We start from the raw sequence: 23,372 nt of genomic DNA on the forward strand, positions 1-23,372 counted from the left end.
GTTGGATGGCATCACCAACTCAATGGACATGACTTTGAGCAGGCTCCAGGAGTTGGTGATGGACAGGGAAGCCTGGCGTGCTGTAGTCAGTCCACGAGGTCGCAAAGAGTCGGACACAACTGAGAAGTGAACTGTACTGAAAAGATAATTAAATGTTTAAAGCAAAAACCATGATTGTGAGACATATAACATCTGAAGACGTAACACGCATGGAAACAATGGGGCAAAGTTCGAGAAGGGAGAAGTGGATGTATTCTAGGTTTTCATACTATTTGTGAACTGGTACAAACACTTGAAGGTATATAGCGGTAAGTTAAAGGTGGATACCATAAGCACTAGGGCAGCTATTTTTTTAAAGTTATTATAAGCCCACACAGAAGATAAAACAAATCATGAAAATTCTCAATTCATCCAAAAGGCAGCAAAAAAAAGAGAGAGAGAAAAAAAGATAACAAAGAAATAATAGTACAAGGAGAAAATAAAATCACAAGCTCCTAAAATAAAACCCAAATATACTAATAATCCTATTACATTTTTTTCATGGTCTAAGTAACCCAACTGAAAGGCAGAGACAGTCAGATTTGATTTAAAAAAAGGATCCTACTATATGCTAACATACACACAAACCCACACAAATACACACTTTAAGTGTAAAAATACCTTGAAAGTAAAAGCAGAAAGGGGAGAGAAATATTATGTTAATAAAAAGAAAATTTGAATGGTTATTACATTATTATCAAAGTAGATTTTACACTAAACGTATTTCCAGGGGTAAAAAGTCATTTAATTATGACAAAGGAGTCATTTGTCAAGAGGTACATGGTAATCTTAGACATTTATTCAGCTATTGACTGTTTCAAAATACATAAAGCAAGAACTGATAGAACTGCAAAATAGAGAAACCTACAATTAGAGTCAAGAGATTTCAACACTACTCATAATAACTGACAGAACAAGTAGAACAATTAGAAAATCAGCAATGATGTAGAAGATTTGAACCATACTATCAACCAATCTGGCATAATTAGTATTTACAGAAAATCTTACCCAATAACCAAATACACATTCTTTTTAATTGCACACAAGAAAACTTATCAAGATAAACCATATTCTTGTTCATAACCAACAGCTAACAAACTTAAAAGGGTTCAAAGTATGTTCTCTGGTAACAACAGAATTAAATTAGAAATCAATAACAGAAAAATATCTAGGAATTCACTGATGTGCTTAAAAACTTAAAAAAAAATTCTAAATAACCCATGTATCAAAGAAGAAATAAGAGGAAATTAGAAAGTATTTTGATCTGAATGATAAAATACAACATATCAACACTTGTGTCATGCAAAGGACAAAAATACCTAGAGAAAAGTCAATAGCGTTAAATACCTCTGTAAGAAAAAAGATCTCAAATTAGTAACTTCAGTTTCCACTTAATCAGAAAAAATTAAAAGCTAAATAAGCATAAGATAGTAAATGATATGGCTCCAAGAGAAAAATCAATGAAATAAAAAACAAAAACAACACAGAAAAATCAAAGATATCAAAAGTAGTTCTTTCAGAATATTGTAAATCAACTATATTTCAATTAAAAAAATTTTTTTCAAAGGAAAAAACCCAACAACAAGAACAACAAAATTTCAAGCCTAGATGGTTTCACTGGTATATTCATAGAAGGAAAACACCAATTTTATACAAACTCTTTCAGAAAATTGGAGAGTCAAAAACACTTCCCAATTCACTCTGTGAAATAAGTATTATTCCAATTCCCAAACCAAAGACCATACAGGAAAACCACAAACCAGTCTTCATCATAGAATACAGATGCAAAAGTTTTTTAAACATCTTAGCAAATCAAATCCTACAGTATATTAAAAACCAACAGTGCATTGTGAGATACATAACATGCTAGGAATGCAAAGTTGGGTTCTTATCCAAGAAAAACAGCAACAAACAAAACTAGAAATACGTGGGAACTTCCTAAACCTAATAGAGGACAGCTATAAAAAAAACTTATAGCTATCATATATAAGATGAGCAAGAAGGTAAGAATGTCCACTCTAACCGCTTCTATTCAATATTGTATTGGAAGACATAATTAGTGTATTAGCGCAAGAAAAAGAAATGGCATTAAGATTGAAGGAGAAAATAAAATGCCTATTTGCACATGACTTGATTATCTATGTAGAATATGCTATGAAACCTTTAATATGCAAATAAATCTACAAAAGATCTAGAGGGGTTCCTCAGTTGTAGGATATAATATGAATATGCAAATAGGAATGAGTTTATATTATCAAAAACCATTAGAAACTGGATTTTTGAAAATACCTTTTATAATAGCCTCAATAGATATGAATAATTAAGGATAAATCTGACAAAAGACGCATCAAGAGACAATCCAATGAAAATACAAAATAAATTTCTAAAGATTAAATTTATTTAAATAAATGTCAAGAGATCAAAGACAATGACGTCTATACTTTGTTCTTTGATAAGAAGACGCGATAAAGTAGTCCAATCTCTCTAAACCAATTTATACTCATTTCAATATTATCTGGGATTGTGATGGTTTCATGGGTGGATACGTACGCCAACACATCAAATTGTATACCTTAAACGTGTGGTTTATTGTGAGTCTATTATAACCTCCTTTAAAGCTGCTTAAAAACAGTATTGAAACAAAAGTGGCTAGGCGCTCAGCATGGTACCTGCACTGAGCCAGGACTGGTAAGTATTTCACTCCTAGGAATAGCAGTAGCAACAACAATTAACAATGATAAAAGAGTAAGCCTTAAGAACTCAGCTCAACACACTCTCCTGTTTATCTGGGGTTTGTCCCACTGCTCCACCAAAACTGTTCACCTATGACCTTTAAGTTGCGAAATCAACGACTTTCAAGCATCATCCTACTCAACACATCTGCACTGCTGCTTTTGTTCAGTCACTCAGTCCTGTCTGACTCTTTGCAACCCCACGGTGTGCAGCACACCAGGCCTCTCTGATAGTGAAGACTATCTCCTGGAGTTTGCTCAAATTCATGTCCATTGAGTCAGAGATGCCTTCCATTGCACTCGACATGTGTTAGCCTCATCCTTGAAACAGCTTCTTCACTCGGCTTCCAGGACACTGTCCGGTTATCCTCCTACATTTCTGGCCAGTCTGTCCCTGGCTCTTGGGTGAGTGGGAGCCTGACCACCCATTCCTGGAGAGCTGCGGAGTTCGCTCCTTGACGCTCTGTTCTTTTCCAACCACCCTCACTCCCCATCGAGTCTCAGAGTTCTAACACCAGCTGCTTGCCAAGGTCTTCAACTCTACTCCTCCAATCTCTAGCTCCAGACTGCTTAACCAAATCACCATGTAGACATCTAACAGACAGCTATTGTGGTGAGAAGACTCTTGAGAGTCCTTTGGACAGCAAGGAGATAAAACACAGTCAGTCCTAAAGGAAACCAACCCTGAATATTCATTGGAAGGACTGATGCTGATGCTGAAGATCAATACTTTGGCCACATGATGTGAAGAGCCGACTCACTAGAAAAGACCCTGATGCTGGGAAAAACTTGAGGGCAAGAGGAGAAGAGGCTGGCAGAGAATGAAATGGTTCGATGGTGTCACCGACTCGATGGACATAAGTTTGAGCAAATTCTGGAAGATGTGAAGGAACAGGGAAGCCTGGTGTGCTGCAGTGCATGGGGTCAGAGTCGGACACAACTTAGCAACTGAACAACAACAGCCTTAACATGTCCAGTCTGAACACGTGACCGTCCCCCTCTCTTCAATGGCAACTCCACTGTGCAAGCGCTCAGACTAAAACCCTCTGTCCCTCACACCCACATCCACTCTATCTGAAAATCCTCTTGGCCTGTCGTCAAAGGATATCCAGACTCTGACAACTCAATTCTCCTTGTCACCCTTGAACAGCTTACCTTCATAGCGTGCCTGAACCACTGCAACCACCTCCAAACTGGCCTATTTCTCCCTTTGCCTCCCAATGGTCTGTTCACAGTATAAGAACCAGAATGAGCCTGTAAAATACAGAAATTTCCTGGCAGTCCAATGGTTAGGACTCCACACTTTCACTGTAGAGGGCCTGGGTTCAATCCTTGGTTGGGGAACTAAGTTCCCACAAGCCACAGAGTGCAACCAAAAAAAAAAAAAAAATCACCTCTCTAGGTTTAAACAGGAAACCTACACAGTCTTCCCATTTCAGAGTACAAGCCAAGGTCCTTAGAAAGGTCACTAAGTTCTCTACATGGTCAACCCTCCCCAAAACCCCATTGCTCAAATCATACCCCTCACCTTTCCCTGTGTTCCAGCCACAGCAGATTTCAGTTCCTGGAGCATGCCAGTACTCCTGGCCTCAGGATCTTGGCACAGGCTGCCTAGAATATTTCTCCACCCCCAACCTGGTCTATATAGCTCCCTCCCCTCCTTCTGGGTCAAGTCAAAGGTCAACTTCTCCATGAGATCTTTCCTGGCCACAATATTAAAAACAATGTAACCTTCTGCCCACCCCAATCCCAAAACTTTATACCTTCCTTTTCCTGCTTTTTTTTTTCTCTCTACACTTACCATGACATAATATATATTTACTTATCTAAGGTATTGTCTCTCTGTTCATTACTGGAATGTAAACCCCATGCAGATAGATATTTCTGTTTGGATTATTCATGGTTGTAGCCCCAGCAGCAGAGCCTGGCACATAGTAGGGCTAAATGCATTTGCAGTAAGAGAGGGAGAAGGGAAGAGTGAAGACGAAAAATGGAGAAAATAAAGAACTGTCAGCTGTGGGTTCATAACGACTGCATTTTACACCTCTTCCAAACGAAAGCCAGGAACCCCCAGATTATACTCTTTAAGCAGCATCAGAGAGGGGAGAGACCTGGACTAGACATTGGTGGTATGGATCACAGCTCTTGCTCTGAAACAGCCTCATGACTGTGGGCTCCTAACCTCCCTGGGCTTCAGCTTCCCAATGAACAAATGAGAGAATGAAAAGTAAAGATGTGGAAAGGGTATTCAGCAATACAGTTCTGTGACCTGAAAATCCACAGACACAGGTAAGAAAAATGATGCTGTTAAGGAAGGTACCACAGGTATTCTACGTAACAGATTTTCTTAGCGGACAGGAATGCAAGGAAATGCTTTACTCACCAGCCTCCAGAGAAGGAATCAGTAAAGTGATGAAACAAAGAAGCCTGAATAATACTTTCATATTCTCCTGGAGAAACAAACAAACAAAAATTTATAAAGTAACTATTCCCCCCAAATCTCTAGAGCTACATACATTGACTCCCCACCTGGCTGCACCCTCACCCCCAAGTCAACTGATAGGCTAGTCTCCCTCCATTGTTCATGCGATCATGCTTTGTCATGCAAAATGGGTAAAAGGAGGATGCAGATTTTTAACAGAACTGGGGACAAGCTCATGCAATTTAAGATGAACAAAACTTAAATCATCTGTGCCATCATTCATTTCCATTTAAATTTCCCCCAAACCCAACCTATGCTACACCCCAAGTAGACTGCTCACTAGACCATAACACATCTTCCCTCTACCTATATGGATCCATTCCCCACCTAGAACACAGCCACTGTCAGGACCCATGTGCAAAGCCCCAAGCTTCCAGATCCTGCTAAAGGCCACACCTCCCCTTTATAATATATGACACTAAACCCTTTGGATGAAATGGTACATATGCATTGAAATGAACCAGAAAGACCGAAAGAAATAATAACTATATATTACAATTGGGTTGGTTCTTATGAGTGGTTGTCTTCCCCTTTTCTGGGGCTTGCTAGAGCTTTCAATTTAAAATTTCTACAATAAACCTGTATTAATCTTACCACAAAAAAACAAAACCTCCACAGCCCCTCTGCACAGTTTAGAAGCCACACCAACAGAGCAGCAGCTACAACAGGCATTGGTCAGCCACTGGGCTATGTATTAAACTGAGGTCCTGGTGGTGGTTTAGTCACTAAGTCGTGTCCAGCTCTTGCGACCTTGTGAACTGTAGCCCACTAGGCTCCTCTGTCCATGGAATTCCTCGGGCAACAATACTGGAGTGGGTTGTCTTTCTTCCTCCAGGGGATCTTCCTGATCCAGGGACAGAACCCAGGTTTCCTGCACTGCAGGCAGATTCTTTACAGACTGAGCCACCAGGGAAGCCCCTGGTAACCTGTGATTTTAATTTCATAACATTTTGTCCATATACAAAGCAGGGAGCATAATCAGGTCAAGCATTTAACTGATGCCAGAAGGAAAGCATGCCCAGAGCTTTACCCATTAAACATCACTAAAATAATATCAGTGAATTGAAAAAGGGAAAAAAAATGCTCCTTTTGCCTACCTTTCTAAACTACTCAAGCCCACATGAAGTTAATGTTCAGTATGGCTCCTTTTCCTTTTTGGAATGTTCCTGTTCGGTACTCCTGAGGCGGTGGCGGGGGTGGGGGTGGGGTTGCAATCATGTACACCAAACTCCAATCTCATGCTTCCAATGAATTTATGAAAGTGAGAAAAGTGTTAATTCTCTCAGTCATATCTGACTCTTCGTGACCCCAAGGAGTGTAGCCCACCAGATTCCTCTGTCCATGGGTTTTCCCAGGCAAGAATCCCGGAGTGGGTTGCCATATCCTTCTCCAGGGGATCTTCCTGACCCAGGGATTGAACCTGGGTCTCCTGCATTGCAGGCAGATTCTTTACCATCTGAGCCAATAGGGAAACCCCTAATGTATAAATTTATCCAACAACCTATGAATTCCTCATATTCCACAGGCCTCAAACCAAATTTATTCTCCCCACCAACCTTGCTCCCCACCTCAGAGATAGGGACAACTCTGCCACGTGCGCGTGCACACGCGCGCACACACACACACACTCTGCGTGCACGCATGCACGCACACACACCCAATGACAGATGCTGGCTCAGTGACCCTGATGCCTGCCACCCCAGAGCTGCTCACGCCAGCACTAACCGGTCCATCTCCAGGGATTGCCAAACTGGTTGAACCAGAGATTACCAAATGACCAGGTCAAAACACCTGCACTGGCCCCCCAGTGCACCCCAAACAGTCCACAGCCCTGAGCACAGTTCCTTTGTGCTGAGGCTCTGCTCCCTTCAGACTCAAGCCTCTGTCTCCCTGTCGCCCGCCCCTCCACTGTCAGCCTTCACCTTGCCCTGTGCTCCAACCCCAGAGCCCTTGGCTTGGCTCCGCCCTTCACCTCCCAAGGTACCTCCCAATCCATCAGGTCTCAGCCAGGGTCACCCTCCTCCCACCACCCCAGGGAGCCCCCAGAACACTTGCCTGGCTATTCCTTCCTCCTCTGGGCCCCCACAGCCACCAGCACGAATGTAATAACACGTGTCACTGCCGTTACCCCAGGACAGGAAGCCCCACGGGGACAGGAAACACAGCTCCCCTACCACTGCGTCCAGCACTGTGCTGAGCTAGGGGTTCAGAAGCCCATGGTAAGTGTTCATAGTACGACTGAGAGAATGAACTAAAGAAATAGCTGTCCTCCATACCCAAGCTTGTGGGCAATGTCCAGGGCAGACCAGACAAGATCATGCTTTAGAAAAAAGCTGTCCTTTTAGTTTTACAGAAAATGAGACTTGCCTACATTTTTTCTGTAGCCATAAGTTACCTGCATACACAAAATATTTTAATGAAGACATCACAAACCCAGATTCTAACAACATGAAAGCATTAGAATATTAGCTGAAAAATATTCTATTTAAGGGGGAAAGGAGGATAAGACAAATTGAGAGAGTAGCAGGGAAAAATATACATTACTGTATGTAAAACAGATAGCTAGTGAGAATTGGGTGTATGATACAGGGAGCTCAAACTAGGGCTCTGTGACAACCTACAGGGTTGGGATGGGGTGAGAGGTGGGAAGGAGGTTCCATAGGGAGGGGACATATGTGCACTTATGACCGATTCATGTTGATATATGGCAGAAACCAACACAACATTAAAAAGCAATTATCCTCCAATTAAAAATGAATTTTAAAAAGTGATATTAAATGTATAAAAATGTTACAATGTGCTTTTAAAATACAGGCACACCTTATTTTATTGTACTTCGCTTTACCACGCTTCACAAATGTTGTGTTTTGTTTTTTTAAAACAAATTCAAGGTTTGTGGCCACCCCGCATTGATTCCATCTATTGGCACCACTTTTCCAACACCATTTGCTCCTTTCATGTCTGTGTCACACTTTGGTGATTCTCACAGCATTTCAAACCTTTTCATTTCTATTACGTTTATGCTCATCAGTGATCTTTGATGTTACTACTGTAATTTGTTTTGGGGTTATCACGAACCATGTCCATAAAAGACAGCAAACTTAACTGACAAACATTCTGTGTGTTCTGGCCTCTCCATCAACTAGCAGTCCCTCAATGCTCTCCGTGGGCCTCCCTGTTCCATTAGACACAACAATATTGAAATTAGGCCAACTAATAACCCTACAATGGCCTCTAAGTGTCCAAGTGAGAGGAAGAATCAATGTGGCAAACTTCACTGTTGTCTTATTTTCAAAAATTGCCATGGCTATCCCAATCTTTGGCAACCATTCCTGTGATCAGTCAGCAGCCATCAATATTGACAGCAGATCAGACCCTCCACCAGAAAAAAGGCTGCAACTCACTGAAGCCTCAGATGATGGTCAGCACTTTTTTAGCAATAAAGTGTTTTTTAGTTAAGTTACACACTTCGCCTTTTTATTGCTCATTTAATAGACTGCAGTATAGTGTAAACTTTTATATGTGCTATGAAACAAAAAATTTGTGTGACTTGCTTTATTGTGGTGATCTAGAACCCAACCGCAGTATCTCTGAGGTGTGCCTGCAAATGCAGGGAATAAAAGGCATCCTAAGCATGAGAGACCAGCCTCATCTCAGGTGGCTCAGTGGTGAAGAATCTGCCTACCAACGCAGGATTTGGGTTTAATCCCTGAGCTGGGAAGATCCCTTGGAGTAAGAAACGACAACCCACTCCAGAATTCTTGCCTGGAAAATCCCACGGACAGAGGAGCCTGGCGGGCTACAGTGCTCGGGATCGCTAAGAGTCAGACACGATTGAGTGACTGAACATACACATACACACATGCAAGCCTGAGAAACACCTCCATTCCCATTCTCCTCCACTTAACCTCAGCATGAGAAAAAGGATTTCTATAGCTGGTTCAAGCCTTGAAACCTACCTCAGAGCAGTAAGGCCACATTCCTCAAATATCCTGTAATTCTGACACTTTATTCACATAAATTAGCCTTCTCTCAAAACAATCAAGATTAACAATATCATCATCATATTTACCTTTAAACGATACTCAGATTATCAAAAAAGATAGGAGGCTTTGACGTCCTGCCGTCTGAATTATTAACTCTTTCTGTCACCCCGAGTAAGTATGTTTTAAATCTCTACAATACAGAGGAAGAAAATAAAGGGTTAATGCGTTTCCCAATTACCATTGCGTTTCCCAATTGCCAGGCCAATCCATCACCCACATCTGTTTAATAAAAATGAGATAAAGGCATCACAAAATCAACTGAATTCTGCCAGCTATTAGTTACAAGCTCTGGCTTGCTTGATGAGTAGGCAGAGAAGACAAGGAAGGTGCCAAGCTGAATTCATAGTGTGTGTGTCTGAAGATATATCTCCAAATTAATTGTGGGCAAGCAACAATTAATAACGACAAGTCCAAGACCAGTGTGATCTTGGACATAACTCCTCAGTTTCCTCACCTATACAGGTGATGATGACTTCAGAGGCCTTTGTATCCTATTAGATATACAAAACACTTCCCAGGTGGCTCAGTAGTAAGGAATCTGCCTGCCAGTTCAGGAGGTGCAAGAGACATGGGTTCTATCCCTGGGTCAGGAAGATCCCTGGAGAAGGGAATGGCAACTCAATCCTGTATTCTTGCCTGGGAAATTCCATAGACAGAGGAACCTGAGGGCTACAGTCCGTGGGATGGCAGAAGAGTCAGACAAGACTTAGCAACTGAGAATGCACATACGCAGATACATAAAACACAGGAGACCAGCCTCAGGGGTCCAGGTTTCACTTCACCTGTCCTGGAACTGTTCTGGGAAAAAGGAGGAGGTGGGAAAGTCCCCTTCCCCTCCGCAGGGGACTTTCTGTCCCCTAATGAATCCCTGTCATCCCCACAACCCTAGGGCCAGGGGATCAGTTCCAGAGCATGGGATGGGGGATAAGAGTCATACAACCCAGGGAGCAAGGACAGTGCAGAAGAAGCAGGTAAAGATGCACCACCCAGGGCCACACTAAACATGTTCCCAACCAAAATTAACAAAATCCCCCTTATGCCCCAAAATGACACAAAAATTCCAAGAGCAAAGCCAAACTGGACTAGCTTTCACCTTGAGAGTCCTTGAGAGGCTGTCCAAGTCAGAAAATCCCTCAGCAACATTCATGTTCTGTTGTATGCCAAGCAGAATGGGAGTGCCAGAGACAAAAATAACTTTAAAAATTCAAAATAGAGACTTCCCTGGTTGTCCAGTGGTGAAGACTGCACTTGCAACACAAGGAGCACAGGTTCGATCCCTGGTCAGGGAACCAGGTACCCCACATGCCTCTCAGTGTGACCAAAAGTAAATAAAATATAATTTAAAAATTCAAAGTAAATCAAGTGAAATATAAAATGAGAACCTGCTCTTCAAGACGCTCACAATTTAGGCATCAGCCACATGTGAAGGAAGATCCCCTGGAGAAGGAAATGGCAGCCCATTCCAGTATTCTTGCCTGGAGAATTCCATGGACAGAGGAGCCTGGTAGGCTACAGTCCATGGGGTTGCACAGAGTCAGACACGACTGAGTGACTAACACATTCACTTCACTTTCACATGTGATCACAAGATACACCCCACATACCCACACTGGATAGAAGCTCAGCCTCTGTGTCTCAGTTTCCCCTTTGGATAAAATTGGAACCATGATGACAGTATTTGTCCTTAAAGGACTCAATTGTGGGGATTAAATGAGCTACCACATGTGAAGGGCTTAGAACACTGTCTCGCAAATGGTCACTCTGAGTTAACTGTTATCAGTCATCCCATGTTCTGATGACAGATATAAGTTCTGATAAAATTATTTTGAGATATCCACTCATTTCTTTATTCATTCACTGCTGAATCAATGACTGTATATTGAAGAACTACCACATGTCTTGGAAGGAAAGCTATGACCAATCTAGACAGCATATTAAAAAGCAGAGACATCACTTTGCCGACAAACATTTGTATAGTCAAAGCTATGATTTTTCCAGTAGTCATGTACAAATGTGAGAGTTGGACCATAAAGAAGGCTGAGCGCCAAAGAATTGATACTTTTGAACTGTGGTGCTAGAAAAGACTCTTGAGAGTCACTTCGATGGCAAGGAGATCAAACCAGTCAATCATGAAGGAAATCAACCCTGAATATTCATTGGAAGGAGAGTTGGACTATAAAGAAAGCTGAGGAGCGCTGAAGAATTGATGCTTTTGAACTGTGGTGTTGGAGAAGACTCTTGAGAGTTCCTTGGACTGCAAGGAGAACCAACCAGTCCATTCTAAAGGAAATCAGTCCTGGGTGTTCATTGGAGGGACTGATGCTGACGCTGAAACTCCAATACTCTGGCTACCTCATGTGAAGAGCTGACTCATTTGAAAAGACCCTGATGCTGGGAGGGATTGAGGGCAGGAGGAGAAGGGGATGACAGAGGATGAGATGGTTGGATGGCATCACCGACTCAATGGACATGGGTTTGGGTGGACTCCAGGAGTTGGTGATAGACAGGGAGGCCTGGTGTGCTGCAGTTCATGGGGTCGCAAAGAGTTGGACACGACTGAGCGACTGAACTGAACTGATGCTGAAGTTGAAGCTCCAATACTTTGGCCACCTGATGTGAAGAGCCGACTCATTAGAAAAGATCCTGAAGCTGGGAAAGACTGAGGGCAGGAGGAAAAGGGGGCAGCAGAAGATGAGATGGTTAGATAGCATCACTGACTCAATGGACATGAGTTTGAGCAAACTCCAGAGGACAGTGGAGGACAGGGGAGCCTGACATGCTACAGTTCATGGGGTCACAAAAAGTCAGACACAATCAAACAACAACTATGTGCCTATGTCTATACTTAGTCCTGGGAACAAGACTAGAAATACTGACCCAGGGGCTCAAGGAGCTCACCAGCCAGCACGGAGAGTGGGCATGTCCACAGAGTCACACCATGATGTGGACAGCTACCCCAGGAGTAAGGTGAGCCTCATCGGGGGAGAGCACAGGGGAGATTCATCACGTTCCTGACCATAAGTCAGAGTTGAGGTGCAAAGCGGCAAAGCTCAGAGAGGCGGAAAGTGCCCAGAACATGCAGATCCTTGCTGAAGAGTGGGGACTGGAGTCTGTAGGTGGCAAAACAACCACTGAAAGGTTTTAAGCCACAGAGTGGTGTATGACCAGATTTATTTTTATGGAAATTTTGGCACTCACGTGGAATATGAACGGGAGATAAGTGAGGAGGCGGGGAGAGCAGGCAGCCAGGGAGGGGCCATCAGGTTGAGCAGGGAAGCAAGCATGCAGCCAACAGAGACAGACGGACAAAGGAGGGCATATCTGATATCCAAGACTCACTCGAAGGCGAGCCAGAGAAGCAGTGACTGAGCGGGTCTGGAACCCACCGGCCCTGAGTCACGCATGTGGTGCCAGCAAGAGGCAGGGCAGGGTGAGGAGGGTGGGTTCCAGCGCCCACAGAGCCAAGGAGATGCCCACGGTGGTGTTACTCACTGCACCACCAGCCTGGGTCTCCTGGAACCACATGACAGACCCTGCAACCACGAGAGGTAGGTGAAAGTTAAGTGAAAGCCACAAAGGACCCAGGACAACCTGCAGTTCAGACAGCTCAGACCTGCACTGCGAACATCATCACAAGATCACAGCTGGGGCTAAAGGGGGTGACCCTGGGAAAGTGGGTGGATGGTGATTCCTACTAGGGTCACTGACCCCTTCAGAAGTCAGATGAAACCATGGAGCTGTCCCAAAGAAAAATACACCGACAAAAACAAAATGTTTTATGTATAGTGGGAGATAGTCCAGAACTACCTTAAACACGGTGGGAAGCTTCCGCTGTCGATGAGAGAAGGCAGGTGAGGCCCTGGGGTGAACCAACCTGGTCACTGTGGAGGTCTTTTCCTATAGGAGGCGGGCCCACTTCTTAGGAGGGAGTTGGCATCTTCAGTGGCCACAGCTGCCTGGGGAAGGAAGAGCACACATGAGCGTGAACTTGAATGCAGAAGGTTAAGTCATCCACCACTGCACAGGTCTCAAGGTGTCCAAAATAACAAAATAAGCTTGCAAAGATGAGTCATGCGTTTAAAGAGCACGTCCTTTGAGAGAACAGATTCAGGAAATCAAGTCAGGGTGAGGAGTACAGAGGTTGACAATCCCTAGTTTGTTTTAACTAAACACACACACCTGGCACTTTGCTGTACACTGGGGCAAAGGAATGAGTCAAACCACCTCAAGGAGCCCATACCTTAAGGCACCTTGAGAATAATGCTCCGAGAAACTCTCCAGGTGCCAGGAGAAACTTCCAGGCCCTGTTAAAAAACAGGCTTCCTCTACGAATCATCACTCTTCCTTTCGGCTCTCCTTTAACACCTGCATTCCAAATTACATAATTTGCTACTGAGGTTGTGTTGTTCAGTTGCTCAGTCGTGTCCAACTCTTCGACCCCATGGTCTGCAGCATTCCAGGCTCTTCTGTCCTCCACCATCTCTCAGAGTTTGCTCAAATTCACGTCCACGGAGTCAGTGACACTATCCAACCATCTCATCCTCTGTTGTCCCCTTCTCCTCCTGCCCTCAGTCTTTCCCAGCAGATTGGCTCTTTGTATCAGATAGCCAAAGTATGGGAACTTCAGCTTCAGCATCATCAGTCCTTCCAATGAACATTCAGGGTTTATTTCCTTTAGGACTGACTAGTTTGATCGCCTTACAGTCCAAGGGGCTCTCTGTCTGGGTGGCCCTGCACTACATGGCTTATAGTGTCATTGAGTTATGTAAGCCCCTTCGTCACGACAAGGCTGTGATCCATGAAGGGGTACATAATTTGAGAAAACTTCAGAAAGCTGAGATGGGATTGCCCTTCTGAGACGTCCTGAAGCCAGTTCAACATCCACTCCCTGGTCTGCAGTTTACTTTTAGTATTCTGGAGTCTGACACTTTACTTTTTCTCAGGTCTGTATCATTTCCCTGGGCCTCTGAGAAGCTGGGAAAGCCTCAGCATATGGCTTTCAATGCCTAATGGGTAAAACAGCCTAAGTCAATGCCAAACCTTCCGCGTAGACTAAATGTGCTAAATGTCAGTCTTGTTGTTCACTTTGGATTTACTGCAAGAAAGCACAGGGCATCGCATCAAGGTGTCAGAGCTCATCACCGTGAATCGTAAGACACCTGATCAAAGACAAGCCTTCAGGGTCTACCCATCCCCAAGCCCCTCCCACTGAGGGGCTCAGAAGACCACAGCTCATGGGAGCCCTGTGGACGACCTCGGGGGAAATGAACAGCGCGGGGCCGGGCGAGGACTGACGAGCAGAGCGGACTTCCTTGGGAGGCCCAGGGAATCTGCAGAGAAGTGGACACCACACCCCCAACCACTTCACTTTCCCTCTTCCTCTTTGCCCCAGAAACTTCGTAAAAGGACTTTCATATCCATTCTGAATGGCCTGCCCTCTGCTCCCCAGTCTCACGGACCTTGTGAGATGTGCCTCCTAGGCCACCACAGGCTCTTAGTCGCTCCACGTGAAGCTCCCCATCTTACTGAACGGCTCTCCAGCACATGGCCCCCACCCACCCCTGCCCTGGGCCATCTCCCTGGAATGCGGGCCCAGCCCCTCTCCTCCATCAGCTCCGGGCCGTCTCCGCTCCCGGCTCATCTGTAAGCCCTGTGTCCTTCTGCCTCCATGCTGCCTTCCCACGACTGTCACTCAATCCGATCCTTCCTAGTCAGCCAGCTTCTCCTGTGACTTTGATCAGCTCTGAGTGGATTCTCTGATCAACAGCCTCTCCCACAGGCTCCTGCACACCCCCTTCCTCCACAGTTAGGAGTGCCAAGTTACACAGGCTCTCCTTGACACCCTGCACTGGGTGCCTCAGGGATGCAGAGCTCTGGCCACACTGGGCGGCTCCCTCAGTCACTGGAACTCCCTGCCCGGCCAAGGAAGAAGGGTACAGGGCAGATCCACTGAGTCTCCTGCACTCCTTGGGGGAGGACCCACCCTTACACACCCTGCATGTGCTAAGAGTTCCATAGCACTTGTAGAAGTCAGGGCGGAAGGAAGGAGAGAGAGGGGGAGGGAGGGAAGAAGGAACCCACCCACCATCTTAGACCAAAAAGGGACCAACACCCACCCGGAATGATGCAGGGGAAGCATGAGCTGCCCATGAGTCAGGAACAGACAGAGGGGAGCCATCCCTGGGGGCTGGAGATGGCTGAGACTTGCCCGGGAGAAGGTGGACCAGTGCTTAAGGCGTGGGACAAAGGCTCACAGCTGGAGGGGGCAGGAGGTCCGAGGGACTGGGGAGCAGGAACTGGACTGGAGATGGAGCACTTCAATGTCACAAGGAATTCTGGGTCAGCATCACCCCCCTTATCCAGAGGAAACTCAGCAAAGATTTAAAAAATGGTGTTCTGAAATCAATTTGTAATAAAATTCAATATATCCTTTTATTTGTTATTTGTTGCTTTTTCCTTGCTGCTTTTAACATATTGACACACATATGTGGAACCTAGAAAAATGATACAGATGAACTTATTTGCGAACCAGAAACACAGACGCAGATACAGAGAAGAAATGTATGGATACCAAGGGAAGAAACGGGTGGGAGGAACTGGGAGCTTGGGGTTGACATAGACACACTATCGATACTGTGTACAAAACAGACGACTAACGAGAACCTGCTGTACAGCACAGGGAGCTCTACTCAGTGCTCTGCGGTGACCTAAATGGGAAGGAAATCCGAAAAAGACTCCGTATAGCTGACTCACTTTGCTGGACAGCAGAAACTAACAACACTGTAAAGCAGCAAAACACCGATAAAGAAAAATAAATAAAAAGTATCATTTTACAAAATATCTACAGCCACTGATTTATCCCCCCACGGTATTTCTCAGGTGAATTTTCCACATAAAATAAGATGATTAACCCCCCCAGGAAATGAACGAGCGCCCCCACCCCTGCCTTTATTATGTATGAGATTCCCCAGACTCACTGAAGCAGTCTCCATAGCAGCTCCCAGCTGATGCGCAGAGGCGCCACAGTGCACTGGGGCACCCAGGGTACTGTCTGGCCCAGGGCAGTCACGGAGGGGCGGGGTGGCCGGAAGCCTCAGCCAGTCACCCCCTCCATCACTCCAGGACAGGTGCATCAGGAGTGAAAACAGGGCACAGCTTTCTACGACACCCCCTGAAACCACGAGCCATCATGAGCTCCCCAAGCAGAGCCGCCATCGCTTCTTGGGGACAACATCTGGAAACCAGCACATCACAGCATAACTAGGTGGTCCATGGAAAATACAGACACAGCTACAGGTTTATTAAAGACAAGGTGAAAATGAAAATCTGAGGCATAAAGCAATTTCCGACTAGATCCAGAAACTTCAGTGTGAGCTAAATTAAGAGCAGAGACTAAGTATCGGAATTTACAGTGAACATACTGGCCCCACGGAAAGCTCTACTTCTGGGAATGACAGGCGTCATCCATAGCGCCTTCCTGTCACTGTAAGAAACTGCACACCCAGTGCAATGGAAAAGAGACATGGTGGGGGTAGGGGTGCTGTCATAAGAACCAAAGGGGTTTCCTCAAGGCCCAGAGTCCCAACGCAGGGGGAGCGGACAGTTGCTCCCACCTTGTGGCCATAAAGAATCTATTACTATTAAGGCCTTCTTATTCTTGAGGAATTTCCTTCTTGTTTCTGAGGAATTCCCCCTCATTGTGAATCTTGTCTTCCAGGACAGAAGCCAGGCATGCAGAGGCTAAGGTGGCATACAGCGGACACACACTCGGCAGGCACACACACGGCAGACATACACAGACAATGCAGGAAGACACGCGTGTGTCTGGGCTGCACTGTCCATACAGGGTCTACAGGTGGCACTGCTGCGTGGGGTTCAGGGGGGTTCTATCCACAGTAAGCTCCAAGCCTGACTCCCCGGCCTGCCCCCAGCTCCATCTCAAACTGTGGGGGCCCTTAGCTTGCCCGAAGGCAGACATCCCCACCCCTCTCCCACCCCGCACACAGCCCTGGCCACTATGCAGACCAGGGAGGCCCTCCGGCGGTGGAGTCTACAGAGGACTACCAGGCAAGAGGCCTGCGTCCACCCTGGAACCCGAGGGCAGGCTATCTGGCCAGGGAATCCCAGGGCTCCTGGGTTCTGGACCATCCTCTAAGCTCTAAGACTCCTGGCCATGCAGAGGCCTGTGGCCGGCTGATAAGCAAGGCAGAAGCCCCCAAAGGACGGGGTCTGGGGGACTTCCCTGATGGTCCAGCGCTTAAGGCTTCCCAAGTGGCTCAGTAGTAAAGAATACGCCAGCAAATGCAGAAGATGCGGGAGACACAGGTTTAATCCCTAGATGGGAAGATCTCCTGGAGAATCCCGTGGACAGAGTGGCCTGGTGGGCTACAGTCCTTGGAATCACAAAGAGTCAGATATGCCCAAGCACACACACCACACCAATGGTTAAGACTCTGTGCTCCCACTGTGGGGTGGGGTGGGGGGGCACAGGTTCAATTCCTGGTCGGGGAAGCTAAGAGTCCACATGCCACAAAACCAAAACCAAACAAACAAAAAATAGAGGGCCTGGGTGGGTTCTATCCTATCCGAGTTTAAGGGAAGTTTCTGCAGAAACCCAAGGAGACAATTTGTGGCCCTAAGGAGCCCCTCCCTCTTCCAGGGACCTGAAGTGGCTCCGCCGCTAAATACAGAAGGGAAGGGAAGTGAAAGTCGCTCAGTTGTGTCTGACTCTTTGTGACCCCATGGACTACTGAGTCCATGAAATTCCCCAGGCCAGAATACTGGAATGGGTTGTCATTCCTTTCTCTAGGGTATCTTCCCAACCTAGGGATCAAACCCAGATCTCCCACACTGCAGACGGATTCTTTACCAGCTGAGCCAAAAGAAGGAAATCCTAATGGGACTTTCCATGTTTCCACTTCATGCGAACTCACTCTCCACACTGAGCATCTCCATGTAAACTTTGTGTCTCCCTGTACAGACACAGACAGAATCACTTAATATGACTTCTCATCCCAAACAGTAACAGACACAGCCTACATGTATGCCTGACATAATGGAGAAATAGAGAATGACATTCTAACTAATTCACCTATAACAAAAAGAGACAGTATATGAGTCCCCAGGGAAAGCAAAGACTATAAAGCAGACTCTTTAGCTTATGAAATGTCACCACCCACATGCTCTATGGAAAATTAGTAGAAACATGCGTGGGGAATGGATTATGCTATTAAAATGAAGCCCATAACAAGCATTCAGCCAGCTATTAAACAGTCAATATTAAGACTGAAAATGTCAGTTTTAAAGACAAAGCAGTAAAAGAACTTATAAAGCCAGAGAACTACATGATGGTGGAAAATACTTTAGAATTCTACGTTTACACCAGTCTTTCTTAAAAGCAAAGTCCCAGAGAGAAGCTGCCAACGGCCAGGGAGCTCAGTGTCTATCTTTCTGCAGCAATGATTCTCCACGAGGATTTTCTGGGGGCAGTTTTTATAGTAATATAAAATGAATTACATTTATTATTTTATAGTAACATAAAATGTTATATTTATATAATACATAAATTAATACAAGATTTTATATTAATATAAAATAATAAATTAAATGTAATTCAAATATATATTTAAATATACTATAAACTTTTATATTAATAGGTATCAATAACTTATATTAACATAAACATTTATATTAATATAAAATTAATTACAGATTATTTTATATTAGTAATTTTTATATTAGAGGATATAGGACTATGTCATGAAACAAAAAGTCTCCAAGAGATAAAACATGAGACAAAAAACCGTCCCTTAAGGTGACATCGTGGCATGCTCAGCCGAGCATCCACTCTTGATTTTCCAAGAGGAACGTTTTGGAGGTAAAATCTGAGAGGCACTGTCCTGGGTAAGCACCACAGTCCCCTCTCCTCAGCCCCCCGACACACCCACAAGGCTGGACACGAACCTCGAGGACAGAGAGGGCCCCAGGCGGGCTCTGCGCCGGGAAGAACTTGGATGTGTCCGCCAGGGGTCCCCACAGTGAGCTCCCGAGTGCCACGACTGCCCCCGTTCCGCAGAGACGAGCGACACGCCCTAAACCTCGACCACAAGACCGGCATGGCTGTCGCCGATCCTCCCCCGAGAAAGAGCCTTCCACGACTCTGACCGAACAAAACCATCCCACCAGAGGCGGCAGGAATACACATCCGCCCCCAAATCCCCAAAGTCCAAAAACCCCGGAGATACTGGCAAGCTTCCCATCAGCAGACAGATCCAAAAGTGCAGCTCACAGAACTGACTTAGTTACCCAACAAACAGGGAAAGGAAAGGTTTTGGTTTCTATCATAAGGATATGGCAAACAGGACATGAAGATAAAGTAAAAAGCCACAGAGGTTTCCGGAGTTGCTAGGAATCCTAAGCTATTCTGCTCCTACACAGCTCCATACTGGTGATGTCGCGTGGGTTTTCAGGGAAGAGGTGAAAACGGGGCATGGAGGGAAGTGATTACTGTCACAAGCGGGCTACAGACAGGAACACCCTTGACCGCCAGGCTGGAGTTTGGCAAGGTCTCCACTCTGCCTTCCTCGGGCTCCTGGATGAGAGAAACCAGACTGAGTGATGGAAGTGACCCTGGTCTCCATCCCTGGTGCCTTTTTAATCTATCGACCGGGACTTCTGCAGAAACTAATGCCTGTGGCCTGCACATTGTTATGTAAGTGAATATTGAAAGGTCTCCAACATCTGGGTAACAAAAGGCGTTTTGCTATGTCTCTGGTCAATAATGTGTTAAGCACACTGCCTCGCCCCTTCCAGCATCTTATCCTCCGGCATAGCCCCAACCCAGACACTTGCCAAAGGCTCTGAGACCGAAAGCGGCCACACGAGACTTGCAGAGTTGACAGAGAGAGAGAAGATGCCTCGAGCACCACCTGGCTCCTGCTCAGGTGAGAACAGTCCCGCTTCCCAGAGTGGGGTCCACAGATGAGTCTCAGAGGACCAGACAGTCTCTGCAAGAATCTTTCAGCGTTTTCACTTCTGGGGTTTATTCTTACTGAAGTAAAACATGCACACAGTGAAACACACAACAAATCTTAAGTCTACAATCCCACAAACCAGGACAACTGCAGACAGCAGAAACACCCCCATCAGGATACAGACATTTCCATTTCCATCTCCTCTGAAGTTCCTGTGAGCCTCTGAGCAGTCACCTCCCAGTAACGCATATGGCCCCACCAGGCTGATTTCTATCATCTCCTCTACAACCTTCTGACAGCTACTGCACGTGTACCCCCAATGGCCAGCTCACACCTGCTACTGTTCTTGTTGCTTAGTCTCTAGGTCGTGTCCAACTCTTCTGCAGCCCCTGCCAGGCTCCTCTGTTCATGGGATTCTCTAAGCAAGAATACTGGAGTGGGTTGCCAAGTCCTTCTCCAGGAGATCTTCCTGACCCAGGGACTGAACCCTTGTCTCCTACACTGGCAGGCAGGTTCTTTACCACTGAGTCACCTGGGAAGCTTCTGCTACCATCGGTGCCTTGCTATTTCAGGGCGTACACCTGCTTTCATTACTTACTACCAACCGATGCAGCGAAAGCAGTGGTTCTCAGCAAGCCCCTCAGGGGAGCATTTTGGAAACTGTGGGGGAAGGGGACTCTCTGGGTGGTCATTTAGTGGCAGAGACCATGGATGCCACACGTCTGGAATAGCACCCTCCCACCCAACAGTGAAGACCTGCCCCTCACCCTGCTTAAATTCCAGGCTCCCACAGACCTTCATGCTGACAGAAGCATCATTTACCACTTTGGGAACCTGGCACCCCTACTCCATCCTCCACTGGGATAAAATACATTTTGCTGGCACGGTTTCATAGACACTGAACTTTCCTGGGATGCAATCACTGTGAAAACGGAGGGAAGACTGGCCTTCCATCACTCAGACCTAGGAGTGTGTGGACAATGTGTCAGCTCCAGGCTACACGGGCAGGCGTCTGCATAAAGCACCATTGACTTCATCAGACCAGTCTGGCCCTACCCAAGCATCCACACACCAAAATACATCATTTTAACCCAAATTACTTTACTTATTCCTTACATACACTACTGTATTATTTGGAAATTATGTTGTAGCTAAGTTTTATTACATCAATTCAGAATTGTAAGGGGGGGGTTTAAATATTTTCATGAAAAGGGAGTATTCGTTTAGACCATGAAATTTTTACACCTTATTTTATGTTCCTGGACATATGCCAGTGTCTCCTGATTTATAGTCAACGGGAACTTGAATAGAATTTTTATGCTGCTGTTGTGCAGAAACTGTATAAATCTTCATTATGTTGAATTGGTTCATAGTGCTTTACAAGCCTACTTTTCCTTCTAATCTCCTATTCATTCTATTAATTTTTGAGAATTTGATATTGACACTCCAACTAAAAATATTAATTTATCTACTTAAAAAATAATTGTAATTTATAGTGTAACTATATGTAGTTTTGTTCTGTATTTTCCAAGTGTCCTGTACCTGTGTTATCATACTTTCATAATTTAAAAAATAAAAAAGAAAGAAAAAGGGGGGGAATATTTGGTTTTGAGTGAGGTGAGAAGGACCGGTCTAAAGTGATAGCATCTGACTCAATTTGACTCTTGGTCAGGAGCCATTGGCTGTATTTCCAGGGATCCATGAGTTCCCTAGGGGCTCAGATGGTAAAGAATCTGCCTGCAATGCAGAAGACCTGGGTTGGATCCCTGGGTTGGGAAGATCCCTTGGACTAGGGCGTGGCAACACATTCCAGTATTCTTGCCTGGAGAATCCCATGGACAGAGAAGCCTGGTGGGCTACAGTCCAGGTGGTTGCAAACAGCCAAACACCATTGACTGACACTTTCACTTCACGAGTTCTCTGGTTTGGGAAGCCAGCTGTGGGGAGCCTAGAATGCCAAGCTGCTCCTCCATCAACAGCACCCTGAGTCCCCCTGAAACCCAGCTACCAAACTGCACTTTAGTGGGGGTCATTTGAGAGATGGCCTAAAACTTGCTCTTTGTGCCTCTTAAATGGGGACTTTCAGGAGCGAGTGCCTGCTTCTCTCTACCAGGAATGCTTTTGCATCTCCTGAGCGCTTCTTTCTCCTCTTGAAGACACAGGAGGCTGTGCTATGCCAGGCGTCCTCTTTCCCAGTGCCTGCAGGAAAACGTGTTGGTGTTGTCGGCCTCAGCTACTCGTTAGAACTACCCCGGGGACTCTAGGAACACCAGTGCCCCGGGCACACTCTGAGTTGCCTGTTAGTTTGCGCTGCAGTCCCATCCGGCAGTGCTGAGAGTGCCCTGGGCGGTGCTGAGAAGCCGGCAGGACGGAGCACTGAGCTTTCTTCTGTTCCTGCAGCCCCACTGGGGTCACCCAATAAGGTACACACTGAAAGAGAGTGAAAATGTGAGTCGCTCAGCTGCACCTAGCCCTCTGAGACCCCAGGGACTGCAGCCCACCAGGCTCCTCTGTCCATGGGATTTCCCAGGTGAGAACACTGGAGTGGGTTCCCATTCCCTTCTCCAGGGGTCTTCCCAACCCAGGGACTGAACCCAGATGGCCTGCACTGCAGGCCGATTCTTTACCGTCTGAGCTACCAGGGAAGCCCGTAAGGTACACACTAATAACTATAAAATAAACAACAATGACCTACTGTATACCACAGCAAACTTTACTCAATATCCTGTGATAAACCATAATGGGTGTAGGGCCGGGGGAAGATTCAAGAGGGACAGGACATATAAATATTTACGGCTGATTCATGCTGTTGTATCGCAGAAGAAAACACAACACTGTAAAGCAATTATCCTCCAATTAAAAATAAATTAAAAAAATAGGAAAGAATCTGCAAACTGAATAGTTGAATAATTGGATCACCTTGCTGTATACCTCAATTACTGTGTATCAACTATACCTCAATTTTAAAAACTACATAGTTCATCAAGCTTTACCTTTTATACATTTCTAGATTTCACTTTATCTCCACTTTAAAATTTTTTTGATGTGTACCATCTTTACTGAATTTATTACAACATTGCTTCTGTTTTATGTTTTGGTT

General features: G+C 45.4%; 1 protein-coding gene across 36 annotated transcripts in view; it reads right to left on the reverse strand.

Moving 5' to 3' along the window:
• IL1R1 (interleukin 1 receptor type 1) overlaps positions 1 to 23,372 on the reverse strand; it is an 85,701-nt gene that overhangs the window by 24,348 nt on the left and 37,981 nt on the right. For 5 of the 36 annotated variants that reach the window (XM_055399873.2, XM_055399871.2, XM_055399872.2 and 2 more), the window contains exons 2-4: positions 13,107 to 13,255; positions 9,326 to 9,429; positions 5,155 to 5,221 (exon numbers count right to left, since the gene is read on the reverse strand). In XM_055399873.2, coding sequence (XP_055255848.2) covers positions 5,155 to 5,215 — 61 coding nt within the window. In that variant the 5' untranslated portion in view covers positions 5,216 to 5,221; positions 9,326 to 9,429; positions 13,107 to 13,255. The other 31 variants (XR_016038639.1, XR_016038634.1, XR_016038646.1 and 28 more) reach the window with 21 other exon arrangements.

Source organism: Moschus berezovskii, chromosome 11 (assembly GCF_049115385.1).
Source record: "Moschus berezovskii isolate FMDL1 chromosome 11, NW_MosBer_1.0, whole genome shotgun sequence".
NCBI lineage: Eukaryota > Metazoa > Chordata > Mammalia > Artiodactyla > Moschidae > Moschus > Moschus berezovskii.